This window comes from Polypterus senegalus, chromosome 7 (assembly GCF_016835505.1).
Source record: "Polypterus senegalus isolate Bchr_013 chromosome 7, ASM1683550v1, whole genome shotgun sequence".
Lineage (NCBI taxonomy): Eukaryota > Metazoa > Chordata > Cladistia > Polypteriformes > Polypteridae > Polypterus > Polypterus senegalus.
Genome location: NC_053160.1, coordinates 144,989,527 through 145,008,044, shown reverse-complemented (window position 1 = coordinate 145,008,044; position 18,518 = coordinate 144,989,527). Strand labels below are relative to the sequence as shown.

At 38.8% G+C, this 18,518-nt stretch overlaps 1 protein-coding gene across 2 annotated transcripts in view; it reads right to left on the bottom strand.

Moving 5' to 3' along the window:
• The window catches only part of rhobtb3 (Rho related BTB domain containing 3), a 154,287-nt gene extending 143,816 nt beyond the window's left edge, over positions 1-10,471 (bottom strand). Inside the window, exon 1 of one of the 2 annotated variants that reach the window (XM_039759374.1) lies at positions 10,054-10,471. In XM_039759374.1, the coding sequence (XP_039615308.1) occupies positions 10,054-10,055 (2 nt within the window). In that variant the 5' untranslated portion in view covers positions 10,056-10,471. The remainder of the gene's footprint in view (positions 1-10,053) is intronic. The other variant, XM_039759375.1, reaches the window with a different exon arrangement.
• Between the last annotated feature and the right edge of the window lie 8,047 nt (positions 10,472-18,518).

The window sequence follows — 18,518 nt, the reverse complement described above, 5'->3', positions numbered from 1 at the left end:
ACTGGGCCAATTTATAGTCACCAATCAACCTAAGCTGCACCTCCTTGAGAAGCAAGATAAATTGGAGTAACCAAGAGAAACGTTTGTACAGATATATAGGCGAACATAGGATTCTAACCCAATCTAATGAAGCCATGAGGCATAAGTGATAAGCATTACACCACAAATAAAATACAACAATGTCTAAATGTTATGTTCTTATTTCAGCTGTACAAATCAAAATACAACAGACTTATAAAACAAACCAGTATATATATTCTTACCAGAGGATCTGCATTAAAAAGGGTACAAAGATAACTTGTAACAATAATGCCATACACTTTGAATTCTTTGTAAAGCTGCAACAGATGTATGGCCATAAAATGGCACGAACTGTACTTTGTTTTATGACCTTTATACCCTTCATAAAATTTTCATAAAATGATCCATGTCATTACCTGTTTCTGCTTTAATTGTCAATAAGTTCAAAGAAGGAAGTTCTCAATAAAATGAGTAATTTCAGTGTCAAATGTATCAATAAAAGCATTTCAGGTAACATGAATATCTTCAAGCAGCTCATACAGTTGTCTCGAACAAACAGAAATTAAACTCCTTTAAAAATGTCATGTTGTGAATGGCAGTCAATGGTTTCGCACTTCATCATAAATATAAAGTACAGTAAACTTAGTGGGCACAAAGAGCTCTGACTAAAAACATACAACTACAAGTGTAAGATCATTTTTATCAGTAGCTCAAATAAGCAAAAATGCTGTGAACGTATGCCATTGCACATCTTACCTGAAGAGCAGCTTCCTAGAAACTATAAATTAATAATTGCACGGTAAATGAGATGTTAATTATTTATTTACTTTTTTAATGAAAGTCTGAGTGACTAGCATCCCTTTCAGCAGGACGGTGCCAAATGCAAAAAATATTTAGCCATCTATTTTTAACTTTAAGAAGAATGTTCAAAGATTCAAATTGAATATTTATACAATGGATGTGACACTCTTCAAGAAATCCAATTATCTATGTGCTTTCAGTACTGAGCCATTTATGACTAGTAATAAAATAAAACAAAATTGGCATTGATTTTCAAATAGAGGAAACTTAAAATGTGGCACATATTAAAGAGTAGTATTACACATTAACTGAACACATTAATTCAGAATAATTCACTTATTACAATTATTATTATTAATACAACAACTACAAAACCAATACATTTTCAGTTTCTTTAATGCTTCCAGTTTCTACATGCAATTGCCAAGCAGTTGTTTAATGAAATTACTATCTGACCCGTACACTGTAATTTGTAACCTAGACATCTTAAGACATCAGCTTTATAAATCTTTGGTGCCTCCTGAGAGCTGAGCTATATAAAACATGTAATATGTGTAAATAAGTAAAGCTTTTAAAGGAGTCTGTTATCTCAGGTCAAATGTTTTTTCATGCTTTTAAAGTGAAAGGCTAAGAATTACACTGTTGTTAATCCTGATACTCTATATGTTCAATTTCCTCAAAATAACTACTCATGGTGGCTCTAAAATCGGTACTGACCCCTACTCTCTTTTCTGTTTCTTTTTCCGTTTTTGTGGTGGTGGCCTGCGCCACCACCACCTACTCAAAGCTTCATGATGCTCCAACAATGATGGACGGATTAAAAGGCAGAAGTCTACGTGACCATCATCATCATCAAGCCCTTCCATGAGAACCCTAAATCCAAAGAGGACTGTTTCATTTATGTTAGATAGAATGCCCAGAGGGGACTGGGCGGTCTTATGGTCTGGAATCCCTACAGATTTTATTTTGTTTTTTCTGTTCCCCCTGGCCATTGGACCTTACTCTTATTCGATGTTAATTAATGTTGATTTATTTTGTCTTATAATTGTGTCTTTCATTTTCTATTCTTTAATATGTAAAGCACTTTGAGCTACTGTTTGTATGAAAATGTGCTATATAAATAAATGTTGTTGTTGTTGTTGTTGGTACATTTAAATGCTGACAGAGCAAAAAGAACAGATCTGTTACCTCCAGTCTACTTCATTAAATGGTACAAACTCTAATTTTGTACCTTTCAGCAAGTACATCATTTAAAATTAGAATATATTATAAAAGGCACCATATTTTAGTAAAATTATTTAATTCTACAAAATATGACCTTCATCCACATATCTACTTTCTAAATCTGCTTTTGCAGCACATGGGTGAAAACAACACTGGAAAGAATCCACAGACTAAATGATGTATGCTCTTTCTCATTCACAGAAGGGGAAATGTGACTTTCCACTTAACTGTAGTTATTAGAAACCTGGGAGGAAACAGGAATACCTGAAGGAAAGTGGTGCTAACATGCCAAGAATATGCAAGCTCCTAGAGAAGAAACTTTCTTAGGCTGAGAAACAGATCCAAATACTGGCATCACAAGTTCAGTTACACGGTTTACATTAATTATTTTGCATTTAATGTATTACCGCCTCTTGTACATGGCCCAAGAATAACATGGCAAAAAGACGTAATGGTGCAGCCGTACTACAAAGTAATGTGCATGCTGCTGTATCACTTGGTAAACTATACAGTTAAACAACAACTTAAATGGTGGTAACTTGCTTGACAGATCATGAAAATGAGATACATCCAGCAAAGAGGAAACAAGCATTTTCATTCAATTGAATGCAAATTTTTTGAAAAATAAATATAAGAATGGAGATCACACATAATTTCTTTCATACGAACATAATTATCTACACTGCAACTATAATGCAAGAGTACTGACAAGATATAAGCAAACTGGACATAACTCCCTCATTACAACTCCTGCTACATTTTATAAACCATTCAGAAATCAACCCCACCAATAGCTTAAATGCTTTCATAGCCTCAGGTTTATAACGATGGATGAAAAGTTACCTTAAATCTACAAATAAATATACACTCCAAATTAAAATTCAGTGCTGCTTGGCTGCATCTATCCCAGGGCTCCAATCCTTTCCAAGGCACACGTCTACAGTTACTTACGCAAATCTAGTTTAGAGCTTGCAATTAACATAACCAGAATATCTTGTAGATGTGGAAGGATAGCATGCTGAGAATTTACCACAAGTAGTGTCTGGACTGGAATTTTAGTCCAGAATCTGTGAGGTAGCAGTGCTAATTACTGAGGTACTTTCTTCTCTCAGCTTCCTTGAAAAAAGGAGAAATTCTTCTTTAATTCATATATGGATTGCTATATTTTATTATTAATTGCATTATAAAGGGTACTAAGAATATTTTGAACTGTATACTGTATTGTAACTTTATGTGCCTGTCCATGTTTCATTAATTACTTAGGAAAATGCCTTGTGCATTGCATTGCAGTTTGTACATGAAATTACCACTGATTCAACCAAATGAATAAAGAAATTACAGTACAGAAAATGTAAAAAGGGGAGCACAGTTTAGGTCAATAATGGAAGAAAGTAGTTTATTATATAGACAAAACAAGAAAGTGAGCAGGTTTAAGCTTTATGAACAGTATGTTCAGTGAAGCTCTGCTTGAATGGATTAAAATATACAGATGGTTTTAAAGATGCTAGATAAGCGAAAATGTCACAGGGACTTACCGTAGTTAGACCTGTAAGAGAGATGTGAATTTCCACCCATTGACCTTTTCCAGTGTTTTAAATTTCCAGATAAATGTAATAATACTGAAGAGAGTTGCAAGTAGCTATTTGAAATATGGAGGAAGCATTCACTGGGTCAACTACTACAATTTTAACTTTATTTACAGATGAAATGCAGTTTAAACAACAGTATGCTTTGTGCTATCAATGGAAAGATAAAATAGTGTTCTGTGTAAAAACAAAGATTTTTATATATTTTTTCACAAAGCTTCTCCACTATTAGAAGATAGTTCTGAATGTTTGTGTGTATATACATGCTGTATTTGGTTTGTCTGTGTATGTGTTGGCACATACACATTAGGGCTATCAAATTATACCAAAATTGGGGTTTGAATACTGGTATTAAAAATACAATGTATGTAAATATTTAAATATATCTGAATGTAAATGAAAACTACTAAATGTTAGTACATGTACATTTGTATGCTTAATTTTTATTACAATTTTTGACTTTTTTGTTTGGGGTATGGGTTTTCATGGCATGTAGCACTTATGACTCACACATTGATACACCTCTTCACAAAAACAGCATTTTTTTGTTCCTGAAAGAGACACAAATAAAGAGAAAAGTGGAACCACAACACTTTATGTACCTGAAATGCATAAACGCATACAAAATTGCTCACCATGATTTAAACATAAACATTAAATGCACTCATTTCTTTAATTCTCTGCACCCTGCTCTCTCCTCCAATGCTCTGCTCTGCTATGTGCCAATTTGGTCCATGGGTGCAAAAGACGTGAAGTAAGTGCCCATCTACTGTGTATTTTATGCAAGTCGATGCACCATGATTTACAAAAGGAGTTACTGTACTAAATGTAATGTACTGAACAATGATAGATGAAAATGCATTTCTGTCTCTTAAAGTCAAATATCATTTCTTTGGTCTTTTAGACACCCAGAGTAAAAATGTTCTTATTGCAACAGTTTACCAGAGGGTTTACTTGATTTTATGTCTTTCATCCTCCGCAGATATGTCTTCTATCAGTACTGGGTCATCAGCCATTGTTCTGTCTCAGGTCACTTGTGTACAGAGTAAAAACTAAAGGTGATAAAAACACATTCATCGGGGGGTGCCAGTGTTTGAAAGAATGACTCTGGGCATAGCTACAGAGATATGCACATACTGAGGTTTCTAAACAGCATACTTCATTGTTGAAAACAAAACAGCAGAAACTAAGATTGTGTCAATCAATGGGTTTTTGAAATGAATGCTATTTAGTAGGATAAATAAAATCTGACAAATGTAACAAAAGCACATCCAACATACATTTGAAGGGTATGGAAGTACAATGGCATAAAGCATTCAGCTACAAGTAAATACTGTTTTTGCAGTCTATCCTGTTCAATGACTACTTCTGGACTGGTATACAGACATAAGCAATAACAAAGTCTGATCATTTACGCATGCAAGACACTGTAGAACAAAGTCCATTTTTCAGGAACTTTAAAACAATGGATTAATCTTCAATCGACAGGACTAATTTCACAAAAGTATTCTTAGAGCTGGGACAAATATAAAAAAGAGGGAAAGATTACAAAAGTAATGCATCATGAGTCTGTGCCATTTCAAGTCATTGAACATTAATCCTTAGCAAGTGTTATTAACCAGCTAATGCCTCCTCCATATAACTCATGCAAACATAAATCTCACAACTAGTATAACAACAACACAGAAATTTTTACTTCAATAAAAGAAGTATTAAGTTAGGTTACTCATTACTTTGAAAAGTAATCGGACTAGGGTTAGGGTTAGAACGCTGCTTGTAAGATTGTGCTGCTGAGTTTTGCACTGTATGTTCAGCTCATCAAAATAAATTCAGAGATGTATGAAATATTGAGACAGATTTTTTCAAGCAAGAGAGGGAATAATGCCATTCCTGAGCAGGAAAATTATCTTTGTGGACGTTTCCACCCTCTTTTCTACCCATGGCTACTGAAAGTGTGTGTGACGCGAACAGTTGTGCAGGTGAACACATGGCAATAGAAATAAGCAGACTACAAAATCTTTAACTGTAACCTGGGGAAAAGCCAAGCAAAATGACACCTTTTATTGGCTAACTAAAAAGATTACAATATGCAAGCTTTCGAGGTAACTCATCTTGCCTGAAGAAGGGGCCTGAGTTGCCTCGAAAGCTTGCATATTGTAATCTTTTTAGTTAGCCAATAAAAGGTGTCATTTTGCTTGGCTCTTCTCTACATTCATAATGGCTAACACGGTACAACACCCTAGTACTACTGTAACCTGGGTAAGGGTTTACATGGCCAAATAACTGGATTACTATTGGTGAAATCTGTGTGTTAGCCTGGTTTTTCAGAGACCAATATCCCAGAACCTTATTTGTAGCTATTAGGATAAGATGAATACAAAATGAAAAGTATGTTTTTATTCATTTGGTAACACATTTCTATAAATTTCATTGAGAACTGAGGCATAGCATTTTTGGATTATGGTGCACTAACCTTGTATAAGGCTTCTGACAGGTAAAGTCTTACAAAGAACACAAACAATGGTCTACTAAAGAGGAAAATGGCCTAGGGTCAGAACATCACCTAAGTAGCTATCAGGAATTTGTGGGGACCATACTTTTACTTTAAATTTGCTCTTGGTAGTCCTGTCTGTGCCATGCAGCACTGATTGAATGGAAGTCAAATGATGACTAGGGCAGCAAAAATAATGAAGTGAGCTCAGAGGGTCATGTTTTTCTAGCACAGTGTACAGCATGTCTTTGCATCAGTGTCATGTAGAGCCTTTCTGTGTCATATTGTTTTGACCAGTTTTTGGATTCTGCTTCCATCTTGATGCTTTTTGGAATTTTTTACCCAGATATCTTGCCCCTTTTATACGGTATATGTCCCTATGCCCATTTTAACTTTCTTTGGATAATGAAAATCATTTACTTGATTATTTTACTTTTTTCACTGTTTTTCTTTAGATGTCAACTCATCCTGATCTACACACCAACTAAGGTTTGTGCTTCCAGCCACACTTTACCTGTTGTACTACAAATTGGCTTTTACTATAGAAAAGCAGACAGACATCATGGGGAAGAACTGTGCGCCCTCTGTAGATACTTAAGGCCAGCACACTCTTGACATTGAAGACGTTTGTTGGAAAACAAAAGACTTCTATAGGCCCGAATACTTATTTCCCAAAGTGAAGCGTTCTTGTGGTGCCATTATGGAATGGGCTACGTCAAACTAATATGATTTGCGATCATGGCTTCTCTTAGAGGGAAAGGTATAGTAAATAGCAATAAATACAAAGTGTTCATGTTTATTCTGTTGTAGAGCATTTCTACTCTATAAGTGGTAGAATCTTCAAGGTGGCAAATGAACCCCCCAACAAAAAATGGGGAAAATGACTGCTTTAAAGATCATAAAAACAGTTTAAACCATACACCATGGAAGTCCCAGTCACCAAATCTCAAACCAGAGGAACTGCTAAGAGACGTTCTGCACTAGTGCTACCACCGTGAAATGACAAATAATGTAATTTCTCATCAAGAAGCAGGGCTGTCTTAACATATGGGCACAACGGGCACTGGCCGGGGGCCCTGAGAGCATAGGAGCCCACAATATTTCTGATGCTTATGCATATTTCTGTTTTGCTGTCAAAACAGGGGCCCCAGAGCACTACTTTGCCCGGTGACCTCCGATGCTGTTAAAACTGCCCTGTTGAGTAATGGTACTGTAACTCTCCAATACGACTCAATACACTTGCTGTATAGGATCTATGCCAGGGTGCACTGAAGTCATTCTACTGGCTCTATCAAGACGGCTTATGCAGATATTACATTTATAATGTATGAAAGTTTACCTGGAAAGTGAGCAGATATCAATTTTGTAATCTTAATTAATGCAATTTAAATTCATAGAGTAGCAGTACCTATTCTGACAGCACTGGGCATGAACTAACACCTGCAAGGAGACCCTCATATACAGTTTCACTCCCTCATTCCTTCAGTTATGAGGCGGAATTTTCCACAGTGTAAAAATTGGAATGCTAAAGCAAGGGTAAAAAACATGTTTAGTCTATTAAGCCTTCATCATATTTTTCAGAAAATATTTATTTTTTTATTTTATTTATAATATAATGGTGACATTAGAAGCTAAGCAGCAATTCAGGGACAGCTGAACCCCAAAGTTATTTACATATATGTGTGAAGTATTGTAAAGGTGCGTAGGATTTTTGTTCCACAACAGTGTAAAATAGACATAAAACTAAAATACTGTTAGTGATGCAGGAGTAAGGTGCAGCTTTTTAGGACCCTTTAATGGTAAAGCTGAATTCACAGAATTCTCCATTCTGCATTGGTCTGTCAACTAACTGACTCTCCTCCAGCCAAATATACAAAGGGCGAGTGATGTTTCTCTGTTCCTACTCCCAAGCTGTGAAATGACCTTTCTATGAAGATCAGAAATTCTCCAAATTTAGTGATATTTGAACACCCCCTACACATACATTACTTTACAAAACAATATTGCGCTCCATAGTCTTTCTGCCCTCACCTCCTGAATATCCACAGCAGCACTGACCCTTCTTAAGAGTCATCTAATTGTGGCTAAGACTGTCACGCATGCATGTCTGAGAATCACCTTCCTGGATCATCCTTGGCAAGCAATACCACCCTGGGGCTTTAGGGAGCTTATCATTAACAGGATTGTCCCTTTGTGTTCCCACAGTCAAGAGAAGACACCCAATGGGGGCAACTGACTCCACCTCTTCTGTTGGTCGAGGCATTCCCAGAAGGTGGCGCATCATAGTGGACTAATGCTTGATGGAGACAGAGCTCTATTCCAGACATGTAGGCAAGCGACCCTTAATTTTGCTTTTTATATGCCATCATGCCCTATTTTAACTACCCACTTGTTTGTTACTTAAATGGGCCAACCTGGCTGATGCCCCAACATTTATTTAGGATCCCATGTCATGCCACGAACAATCACATTGAACAGTTCACATGAAGATTTTTGGCATATTGCAGGTCCAAGCTTCACATGCTCCACTTTAAAATTTAAAACACGTTTGTTCATTTTATATCTATTATATTTCTTGTTGGCGGCACGGTGGCACAGTGGTAGCGCTGCTGCCTCGCAGTAAGGAGACCTTGGTTTGCTTCCCGGGTCCTCCCTGCATGGAGTTTGCACGTTCTCCCTGTGTCTGCGTGGGTTTCCTCCAGGTGCTCTGGTTTATTCCCACAGTCCAAAGACATGCAGGTTAGGTGCATTGGCGATCCTAAAATTGTGCTTGGTGTGTGTGTGCCCTGTGCTGGACTGGCGCCCTGCCCGGGATTTGTTCCTGCCTTGAGCCCTGTGCTGGCTAGGATTGGCTCCAGCAGACCCCCATGACCCTATGTTAGGATATAGCGGGTTGGATAATGGATGGATATTTCTTGTTTGTGTAATGATTTTGTAAGTCACCTTGGATAACAGCACCAAAAGTAAACTATATTTTAATTGCAATAACATGGTAATAGGGTGGGAGCAGTGGTTAACACTACTCACTCAGAGATCCAGCAGCCAGATTCAAATCCCTTACTCGGTTGATGTCCATATGAGGTCTGTCCACATCTGCAAAGGGTTTTCCTCTGGAGAATCCACAATTTTCATACCCTAAAGATGTTTAATATCAGTTTAACTGGTGATTCTAAACCTACACCTGTGTGGGTTAGTACCCTGCAATAGACTGATACCCCATCAAAGAGGTCTCAGTGTTGTCAGGATTGTTTGACAATGTATGCACTGTATGGGTACAGTACTACTTACTAATATGGAGGACTGGAAATATACCCCTAATCAATCCAGACAATGAAAAACTCTGACCATCCAATCACATACTAGTTGTACCCTGAACCCTTTAAATTCACTTAAGAATCACCTTTCCCAAAACTCTCTCAGAAATCTATTTAGTCTTACACTTCCACGTCGCTGGTTCTACTTTTTGAGTGCTTATTATCAAATGTTCTGAATGCAAAGTTGGTGTACTGTATTTCCTTAAAATGCACTTCGATGTGGTGAGTTGCAGGTACAAATCAGAAAACCATACAGAAATATAAAAGTTGTACATAACAGGTATTATCAGATATTTTAAAAGATAACAGCATGATCTGCACGCTTTCCTGAAAGTCTGCCACCGCGCAGGGTGAACAAAGACCACCCTCGTCCTGCAGAATTCGTGCACACGTTATGAGACTAACGAACAATAAACCCTTTGCCTGTCTTCGATTTACAAGTTTGACACATTGATAGTAAGGGTGCCATCTCAAACTCATCAGTTTCTGTTGCGCACTACTAATCTGGCTTTCCGACAGTTGTGCTGTTACGGAAAAATCAAATCAAATCAAAGACAGAGGAAGAGAGAGACTCAAGTAGCCCTCGGTGTCTTATTAAGCAGAAATTGAAACTTACATGATCGTCACCCTCGCCTCGCTGCACAGCTTTAAGCGCCTTTTGGAACTGGGCTACAGAAGACCCAGTGCACCCAGGCAGTGCTACGACCCTCCCAGCGGCGACGGAGACAAAGCGACGCACTGAGTGCCCCCGGCCCTCAACTCTCAGCAAAGGGAGCTCCGCTGCACTCATAAGCGCCAGAGCAGCCCAGCGGAGTGTACGCGGCCAGTTAATCGTCAACCCGCGGCTGTTAAAAAAAAAGGGGGCGGGGGTCTGCCAGTGGCAAGCGGCGGTCCTGCATCAAACCAGGAGACTCGCTGACGTCAGGTAAACAGTGATCCGGGGGGCCGGCCGGGGTGTACAGTGAAAGCGAACGTGACGCCGCCGAGCTGCTCCCTGCGCTACGGCACCGTGTGACGGGCCTCTCGACTGGCAAATAAACTTCACAACTGCCCGACTGTGCGGCTCAGCCTGGGCTCTCAAACTATATTGCAGTTTTATTTTGTGTTTAGTGGGACACAGGTTGTCAGCGATTGTTGGGGACAAGTCCGTCTCGTGATGTGGGGAATGAACTTGATGGAGTACTGTAAAAGCCATGCATATCGCAAGCGCAATGAAGGCTGCAGATTCTAAACGATTATACAGCAGAGTATGTCTATCATCCTTTTTTCTCGATTATTCATTCAAATACATTTATTATTAATACTTTGATTTTCATATACAAAACCACATATACATTGGTTAGAAAGGATTGACGTCTAAGTATCACTTTGAGATATATTTTTTATATTTCCATCATGTAATTATCAGAGAATACCTCTTCTTTAAGAGTAGTGAGCTTGCAGCAAGTGTTTCTGATCAAGAATCTGCACTGTATTAGGCATCGGGTCATCCCAGGATCCATTCATACACACACCCACGCTCAGAAATCACCAATGAGTCAAACGTTTATATCGCTGGAGACATTGGAATAAAACCAAAGAAGATTTGTGGAGAACATGCATACTCCACACAGGTAAAAACTAAGCATGGCATTCAAACCGATAATACTGAATCCATAAAGCTGAAATGCTACCCAATGAGCCACCACGTCATCCGCAAGCACAAACAAAATATGCAAATTCTACAAGAAGTAACCTAGCAAAGAGTCATGCCATTTTAAAGATTAATCAGGAATAATACAAAAAAGATGTAATGAATTATGACAGAAGAATAAAACATTAAAATATAAGAAATTTCCCAAATGAGATGAGGCCATTCTGTCCACCAGGCTCTTGTGTTTAGCTAATAGCTATGGTGTCCCAGTGTCTCATTCAGATTATTCTTAAAGCTTGCCAGGGTTTCTGCTTCAACTACATGTCTCAACAGTCTGTTCCAGATTCCCAAAACTTTCTAAATAAAAAGGTGTTTCCTGGCTTCAGACCTAAATAAGCCTCCCCTTAATTTCCACTGGTGTCCCCAAGTACTGTATGTGATTTGCTATTTAGTCAAAAGTATCTGGCAGGATCTACTTTATCAATGCCTTTGAGAACTTTGAAGACCTGGATTAGGTCTTCACACAGTTTCCTCTGATGAAGACTATTTATTCATTCATTTTCCACCGCTTATCCAAGACTGGGTCGTGGGAGCAAAAGTATTAGCAATGAAGCCCACACATGCCTTTCTCCAAATACACTTGTTAAATCATACTGTGGGATCACAAGACTTTCTCAGGCAATCTAGGAGATATAATCCTCCCAGCGATCTCTGCGTCTTCCCCGGGGTCTCCTAATAGCTGATTGTGTCTGTAAAACCTCCACAGGGAAGGATCTGGTAGGCAATTGAATCAGATGCCATAAACACTTTGGTTGGCTCCTCTCAATGCAGAGCCTCTACTCCAAGCTTCTTTCTGAGCCTTTTTGCTTCTTACCCCATTTGTAAGGGAGAGCCCAGCTCTGATGAGAATGAGAGAGAGCTCATTTTAGCCTCCTTTACCCGTGATCTCATTCTTTTGGTCATTACCCAAAGCTCATGACCATAGGTGCTAAAGAGTAAACAGGTTTAATTCTCTGAATCTAACAGACATGTCCTTATGTTCTGGTATGCACCTGGCTGCTCTCCCCTGCACAGCCAGGACCCCTGATTCACTCCACTGATGATCCCACTCCAAGTGGAGTATTGCCCCTCTAATTTTGTACTGTCTCTCTCCTGCTGGGTACCAACTTGAGATCCAGTTTTGCAGGTTACCTCTGATGTCCACAGCTTCAAGTTTCATAATTAAACTTCTTAGTGGAACTGTATTAAAAGCTTTTTTTTAAGTCGAAGTAAATTATGTTTTTGCTTTGCTTTTGTAAACTTTTGCTGTTGTCTGTTCAAAAAAGAATTTTAAAAGAGTGATTTGACAAGATCTTCCTCTAATAAACCCATGTTATTTAGTATATTATTCTCATATAGATACTTTTTCTAATTTGTATATTGGTGTGTAATTACCATAATCCATTTTATCTCCCTTCTTGAAGATTGGAGTCACATTTGCAACAGTCCAGTCCTCAGGGTCTTCTACTTTCTCAAGTGATTGCTCAAATGTGCCTAATAAGGGTTTATAAGTTTACAATGCATCCGGAAAGTATTCACAGCGCATCACTTTTTCCACATTGTTATGTTACAGCCTTATTCCAAAATGGATTAAATTCATTTTTTTTCCTCAGAATTCTATACACAACACCACATGATGACAACGTGATAAAAGTTTACTTGAGGTTTTTGCAAATTTATCAAAAATAAAAAAACTGAGAAATCACATGTACATAGGTATTCACAGCCTTTGCCATGAAGCTCAAAATTAAGCTCAGGTGCATCCTGTTTCCCCTGATCATCCTTGAGATGTTTCTGCAGTTTAATTGGAGTCCACCTGTGGTAAATTCAGTTGATTGTACATGATTTATAAAGGCACACACCTGTCTATATAAGCTCTCACAGTTGAGAGTTCATGTAAGAGCACAAACCAAGCATGAAGTCAAAGAAATTGTCTGTAGACCTCCGAGACAGGATTGTCTCGAGGCATAAATCTGGGGAAGGTTACAGAAAAATTTCTGCTGCTTTGAAGGTCCCAATGAGCACAGTGGCCTTCATCATCCATAAGTGGAAGAAGTTCGAAACCACCAGGACTCTTCCTAGAGCTGGCCGGCCATCTAAACTGAGCGATCGGGGAAGAAGAACCCAATGGTCACTCGGTCAGAGCTCCAGAGGTCCTCTGTGGAGAGAGGAGAACCTTCCAGAAGGACAACCATCTCTGCAGCAATCCATCAATCAGGCCTGTATGGTAAAGTGGCCAGACGGAAACCACTCCTTAGTAAAAGGCACATGGCTGCCCACCTGGAGTTTGCCAAAAGGCACCTGAAGGACTCGTCATATCATGAGAAACACAATTGTATGGTCTGATGAGACAAAGATTGAACTCTTTGGTGTGAATGCCAGGCATCATGTTTGGAGGAAACCAGACACCGCTCATCACCAGGCCAATACCATCCCTACAGTGAAGCATGGTGGTGGCAGCATCATGCTGCGGGGATGTTTTTCAGCAGCAGGAACTGGGAGACTAGTCAGGATAAAAGAAAAGATGACTGCAGCAATGTACAGAGACATCCTGAATGAAAACCTGCTCCAGAGCGTTCTTGACCTCAGACTGGGGCAACGGTTCATCTTTCAGCAGGACAACAACCCTAAGCACACAGACAAGATATCAAAGGAGTGGCTTCAGGACAACTCAGGACAACTCCTTAAGTGGCCCAGCCAGAGCCCAGACTTGAATCCGATTGAACATCTCTGGAGAGATCTTGAAATGTCTGTGCACTGACACTTCCCATCCAACCTGATGGAGCTTGAGAGGTGCTGCAAAGAGGAATGGGCGAAACTGGCCAAGGATAGGTTTGCCAAGCTTGTGGCATCATATTCAAAAAGACTTGAGGCTGTAATTGCTGCCAAAGGTGCATCGACAAAGTATTGAGCAAAGGCTGTGAATACTTATGTACATGTGATTTCTCAGTTTATTATTTTTAATAAATTTGCAAAAACCTCAAGTAAACTTTTTTCACATTGTCATTATGGGGTGTTGTGTGTAGAATTCTGAGGAAAAAAATGAATTTAATCCATTTTGGAATAAGGCTGTAACATAACAAAATGTGGAAAAAGTGCGCCTTGAATACTTTCCGGATGCACTGTATATGTTTATCTTTCAGTACAATTGGTAAAATCTCATCAAGTTCAGGGTTTTTATTAGTTTTCAGCATATTGAGGGATTTTAGCAGTGGGGATGTAAGGGAAGGGCTTCAGGCATCTTCCCCCTTCAAGAGCCAAATGATCTCAGACGTCCAGCCCCTATTCTTTCAGAGCCCAGCTCTCTCTCTTTCACTATCCCTTTTTCTTTCTCTTCCTGCAGGACTGGAAGCATAATCAGAGGAGTGGCTTACTTCTGTTTGTATTATTCTGTTTTTATTGTTTGAGAAGATGGCATCTAGCTAGGCATTATAGCACATGTTGGACTTGAGACAAAGTGGGTGAGAAAACAATCATTTACCATTAGCATCATATCAGGTTCTTCTTTTGTATTTTCAATAGGGGCTTCCCAATCAATGTTTGGAAAGGTAAATTCATCCATGATCACATCACCCTCTTTCTATCACATATATCTTATTTGAGTAAATAATATGTTATTGCCTAAAATATCAGAATCTGATGGCCTGTAGCACACACCAGTTACCAAATTTCTGGCTTTCTAGTTTAAGATGCAATGATTCTGACTTGCTGTCTTCTTCCATCCTAAATTTATGGGCCTGAGTCAGAAGTAGTCTAATTTTCCTGGATCATGTATAACTACTAATATTATATTCCTTTATATCACTCATATTTAGCCACAACACCATAATTCCTACAATGTCATAATCCTTACAATATCCCACAATAACAGAAAAATAAAATCTTTGTAAAATAAAATCTTTCTTTCTTTTTCTTTCTTTCTTTCTTTCTTTTGTGTTAAATTACTAAAACTTCTCATAACAAAAATGAATCCAACTATGATACAATCTGTGATTGCCACTTCTGGGTAATATTCAACTACAGTAAAAACTGCAATTACAGTCCGCATTGCAAACATTAAGTATGAATGGATAACCTGGTTGTTTTACATAATTTCCCAGTAATTTAAAATAGCATGCTGGTTCTAAGTTAAGAATTCATGTGGCAGAGATCTGAGTCGCTTCTTGCCTGCATTGAGCTTTCCTTTGGGTTTTTACCTTTGCATTAAAATGACATGTTGGGCTAAATGACATCTTAAATCTTACACAGTATATGAAGGTTTGTATGTGTGTATGATTGTGTCCTTCTGGAACATCCAGCGGTGTTTCCTACTTCATTCCCTCCATATGTAAACCAAAAATTAGATTAAGCAGGATCAGAAAACACAGGTACAGATGTGCACCATCACCTTGACACCTTTTTCTCACCCACAACCCTGCACTCTATTGTAAGATAATGCAGAATGAATATTTTGGAGTATAGCTCAACTACCAGGTATTGTGCAACAATTATGAGGCATAGTGCTAAACTACACTAAAGTCTTCTCATGGGATCTCTTGAAGGTTTCAGGAACATCTGGTGTCACTGAACAAGTGGTATGGAAACAGGAGTAAGGAGTACATCAGGTAAGCCAAAATAATATAATATAAGCTAATATTTCTAATATTTAGAAATTTGAAGAACATCAATGTGGATGCCTTGGCCCTGGACCTTAAACTTCTTTCTACTGATCTTACCAGTTCCAGCTCTGTTGATGACCTCGTGGATTTCTACAACCAGTCTCTGAGCAGTCTCCTTGACTTTCACGGCCCTTTAATGTCTAGGTCCGTCTCATTTTCGTGCTCAGCACCATGGTACACCTGCGAGCTGCGAAAAATGAAGGCAGCTGGGCGTATCTCAAGGCTTCTGGGTTGACTGTTCACAAACAGGCCTATAGGGAACATAGGAGGGTGTATGCAGAAGCTTTAAAGGTTGCACGGTCCAGGTTCTATTCTACCATCATTACAAATAGCTCCAGGGATCCAAAAAAACTTTTTTCTACTATAAATCATCTTCTTAAACCTCCTTCATGTGCTCATTCCGAGGACACTGATGAGAGGTGTAATTTGCATATCGGTTTTTTCAAACAAAAGGTACAGTAACATCCGCTTAAACCTCTCTACCATGGATATTCTGTTCCTCCCAACTGTCAACCCGCTGCCTGAGACTGTTAGCCTTGCTGAAGGCCAACATTTCTGCTGTTTCTCCACTTATCACTAGGATTATAAACCAATCCCTTTTGGCCGGCCATATTCCTTCAGCACTAAAAACTGCTGTCATCAGACCTCTACTGAAAAAACCCACCCTGGATCCTGAAGTTCTGTCTAATTATAGACCCATCTCTAATCTTCTATTCCTCTCTAAAGTTCTGGAAAAAGTAGTTGCAGTACAACTTCATGATCATCTCAAACTGAATAACCTGTTTGAAAAGTTTCAGTCTGGTTTTTGCCCTGGCCATAGCACCGAAACAGCCCTGGTCAGGGTCACTAATGACCTTCTGATGTCAGCAGATACTGGTTCACCTTCTTTACTCATTCTCCTTGCCCTGACAGCTGCTTTTGATACAATTGATCATAATATTCTTCTTCACCGTCTGCAATACATCATTGGACTTTCAGGAAATGTTCAAAATTGGTTTACATCCTATTTGACTGGTAGAACTGAGTATGTCGCTCTTGGCAGCGCAAAATCTCACACCCATAATGTTACCTGTGGTGTTCCCCAGGGCTCTGTGTTGGGCCCCATCCTTTTCATCATTTACATGCTCCCCCTTGGAAGTGTCATTAGCAGACATGGTCTATCTTTCCATTGTTATGCTGATGACACTCAGCTTTATCTTAGGACTACTCCCACCTCCTCTACTGCTCCTCTGCCAACATCTTCACTGACTATTTGTTTGGAGGAAATAGAGGCATGGATGAGGCGCAACTTCCTTCAGCTAAACAGATCTAAAACAGAAGCCATTTTAGTTGGCACACCACACCATCTTTATTCTTCTACCATCACCAATATCACTTTTTCTGGTCAAAACATTCCTCTTTCTACATCTGTTACCAATTTGGCTGTTAAAATGGACTCTCAACTCACTTTTGACACCCACATTATACATCTTTGTAAGTCATCTTTTTACCATCTCAGGAACATTGCCAAACTTCGTCCAACACTTGCCCTGGCAGAAGCAGAGAGGCTTGTCCATGCCTTTGTCTCGTCCAGGCTGGATTACTGTAATGCACTCCTCATTGGGATTCCTGGCAAGAGTATCCAGAGACTCCAGTACATTCAGAAAAGCGCTGCCAGGATCCTGATGAGGGTGCGAAAGCATAGCCACATCACTCCTATCTTGAAAACCCTTCACTGGCTCCCTGTACCACTTAGAATTGAGTACAAGGTTTCCCTCCTTACCCATCAGTGCATCTATGGATCTGCTCCCCTGTATTTACAGGAACTCCTTATCCCTCATACTTCCTCACGCACCCTCCGCTCTGTGCATACTAACACTCTTTAAGTTCCTAGAACTAAGCTTAGCAGTATGGGTGATAGGGCCTTTTCTTCGGTGGCGCAGAGGCTGTGGAATTCCCTCCCTGACTACCTGAGAGCCCCACAGTCGACTGATGCTTTCAAATGAAACCTAAAAACTTATCTTTTTAGAAAGGCATTTTGTTAAATTATTTCTATAGTTTATCTTGTTTGTTAATTTATTCTTATTTTGTAGCACTTTGAGATTGTTAAATATAAAGTGCAATATAAATAAAATGTATTATTATTATTATTATTATGAGGTTTCTCTTAAATAAAATTAAGTTCTGCTTGTTCCTATATTATTGTTTATTATGTCACCAGACATTGGTTATGTTTTCTGCTGGTCAGATAATCACAGAAGAATGTCTTTTGCTATGCACAAATGATACTACTACTATAAATAATAATAACAATTAATACTGCTGCTATTTCGGTTGTACACACCCCCGTCCTATAGCCTGAATTTTCCCCTCTTACAACTCCTCCATTGTATACCATGTCCAAATGCTCAAGAGCAAAAATAATGACATAAAGAATACAATTACAGTTGTAGCTCATGAACCACAAATTAGGTAGGCATTGTGTCTGCTTGAGCACTTGTGTGGTTTTAGTTTTCCGATAATATACAGTAAGAAAATTTAGGGAACTAGGAGTATAAATGACTCCTTCACATGCTTATTGTGACAGACTCACATCCAGTTAAGAGCCCTTGTATGTTTTGATGCAAGTACTTCCACAAATCATGTCATAAATTCATGTTCAATTCTGACCTTATAATTTGAATGTTACAGCTGAAATTAGTACTATGGTGTTGTACCGTGTTAGCCATTATGAATGTAGTGAAAAGTCAAGCAAAATGACACCTTTTATTG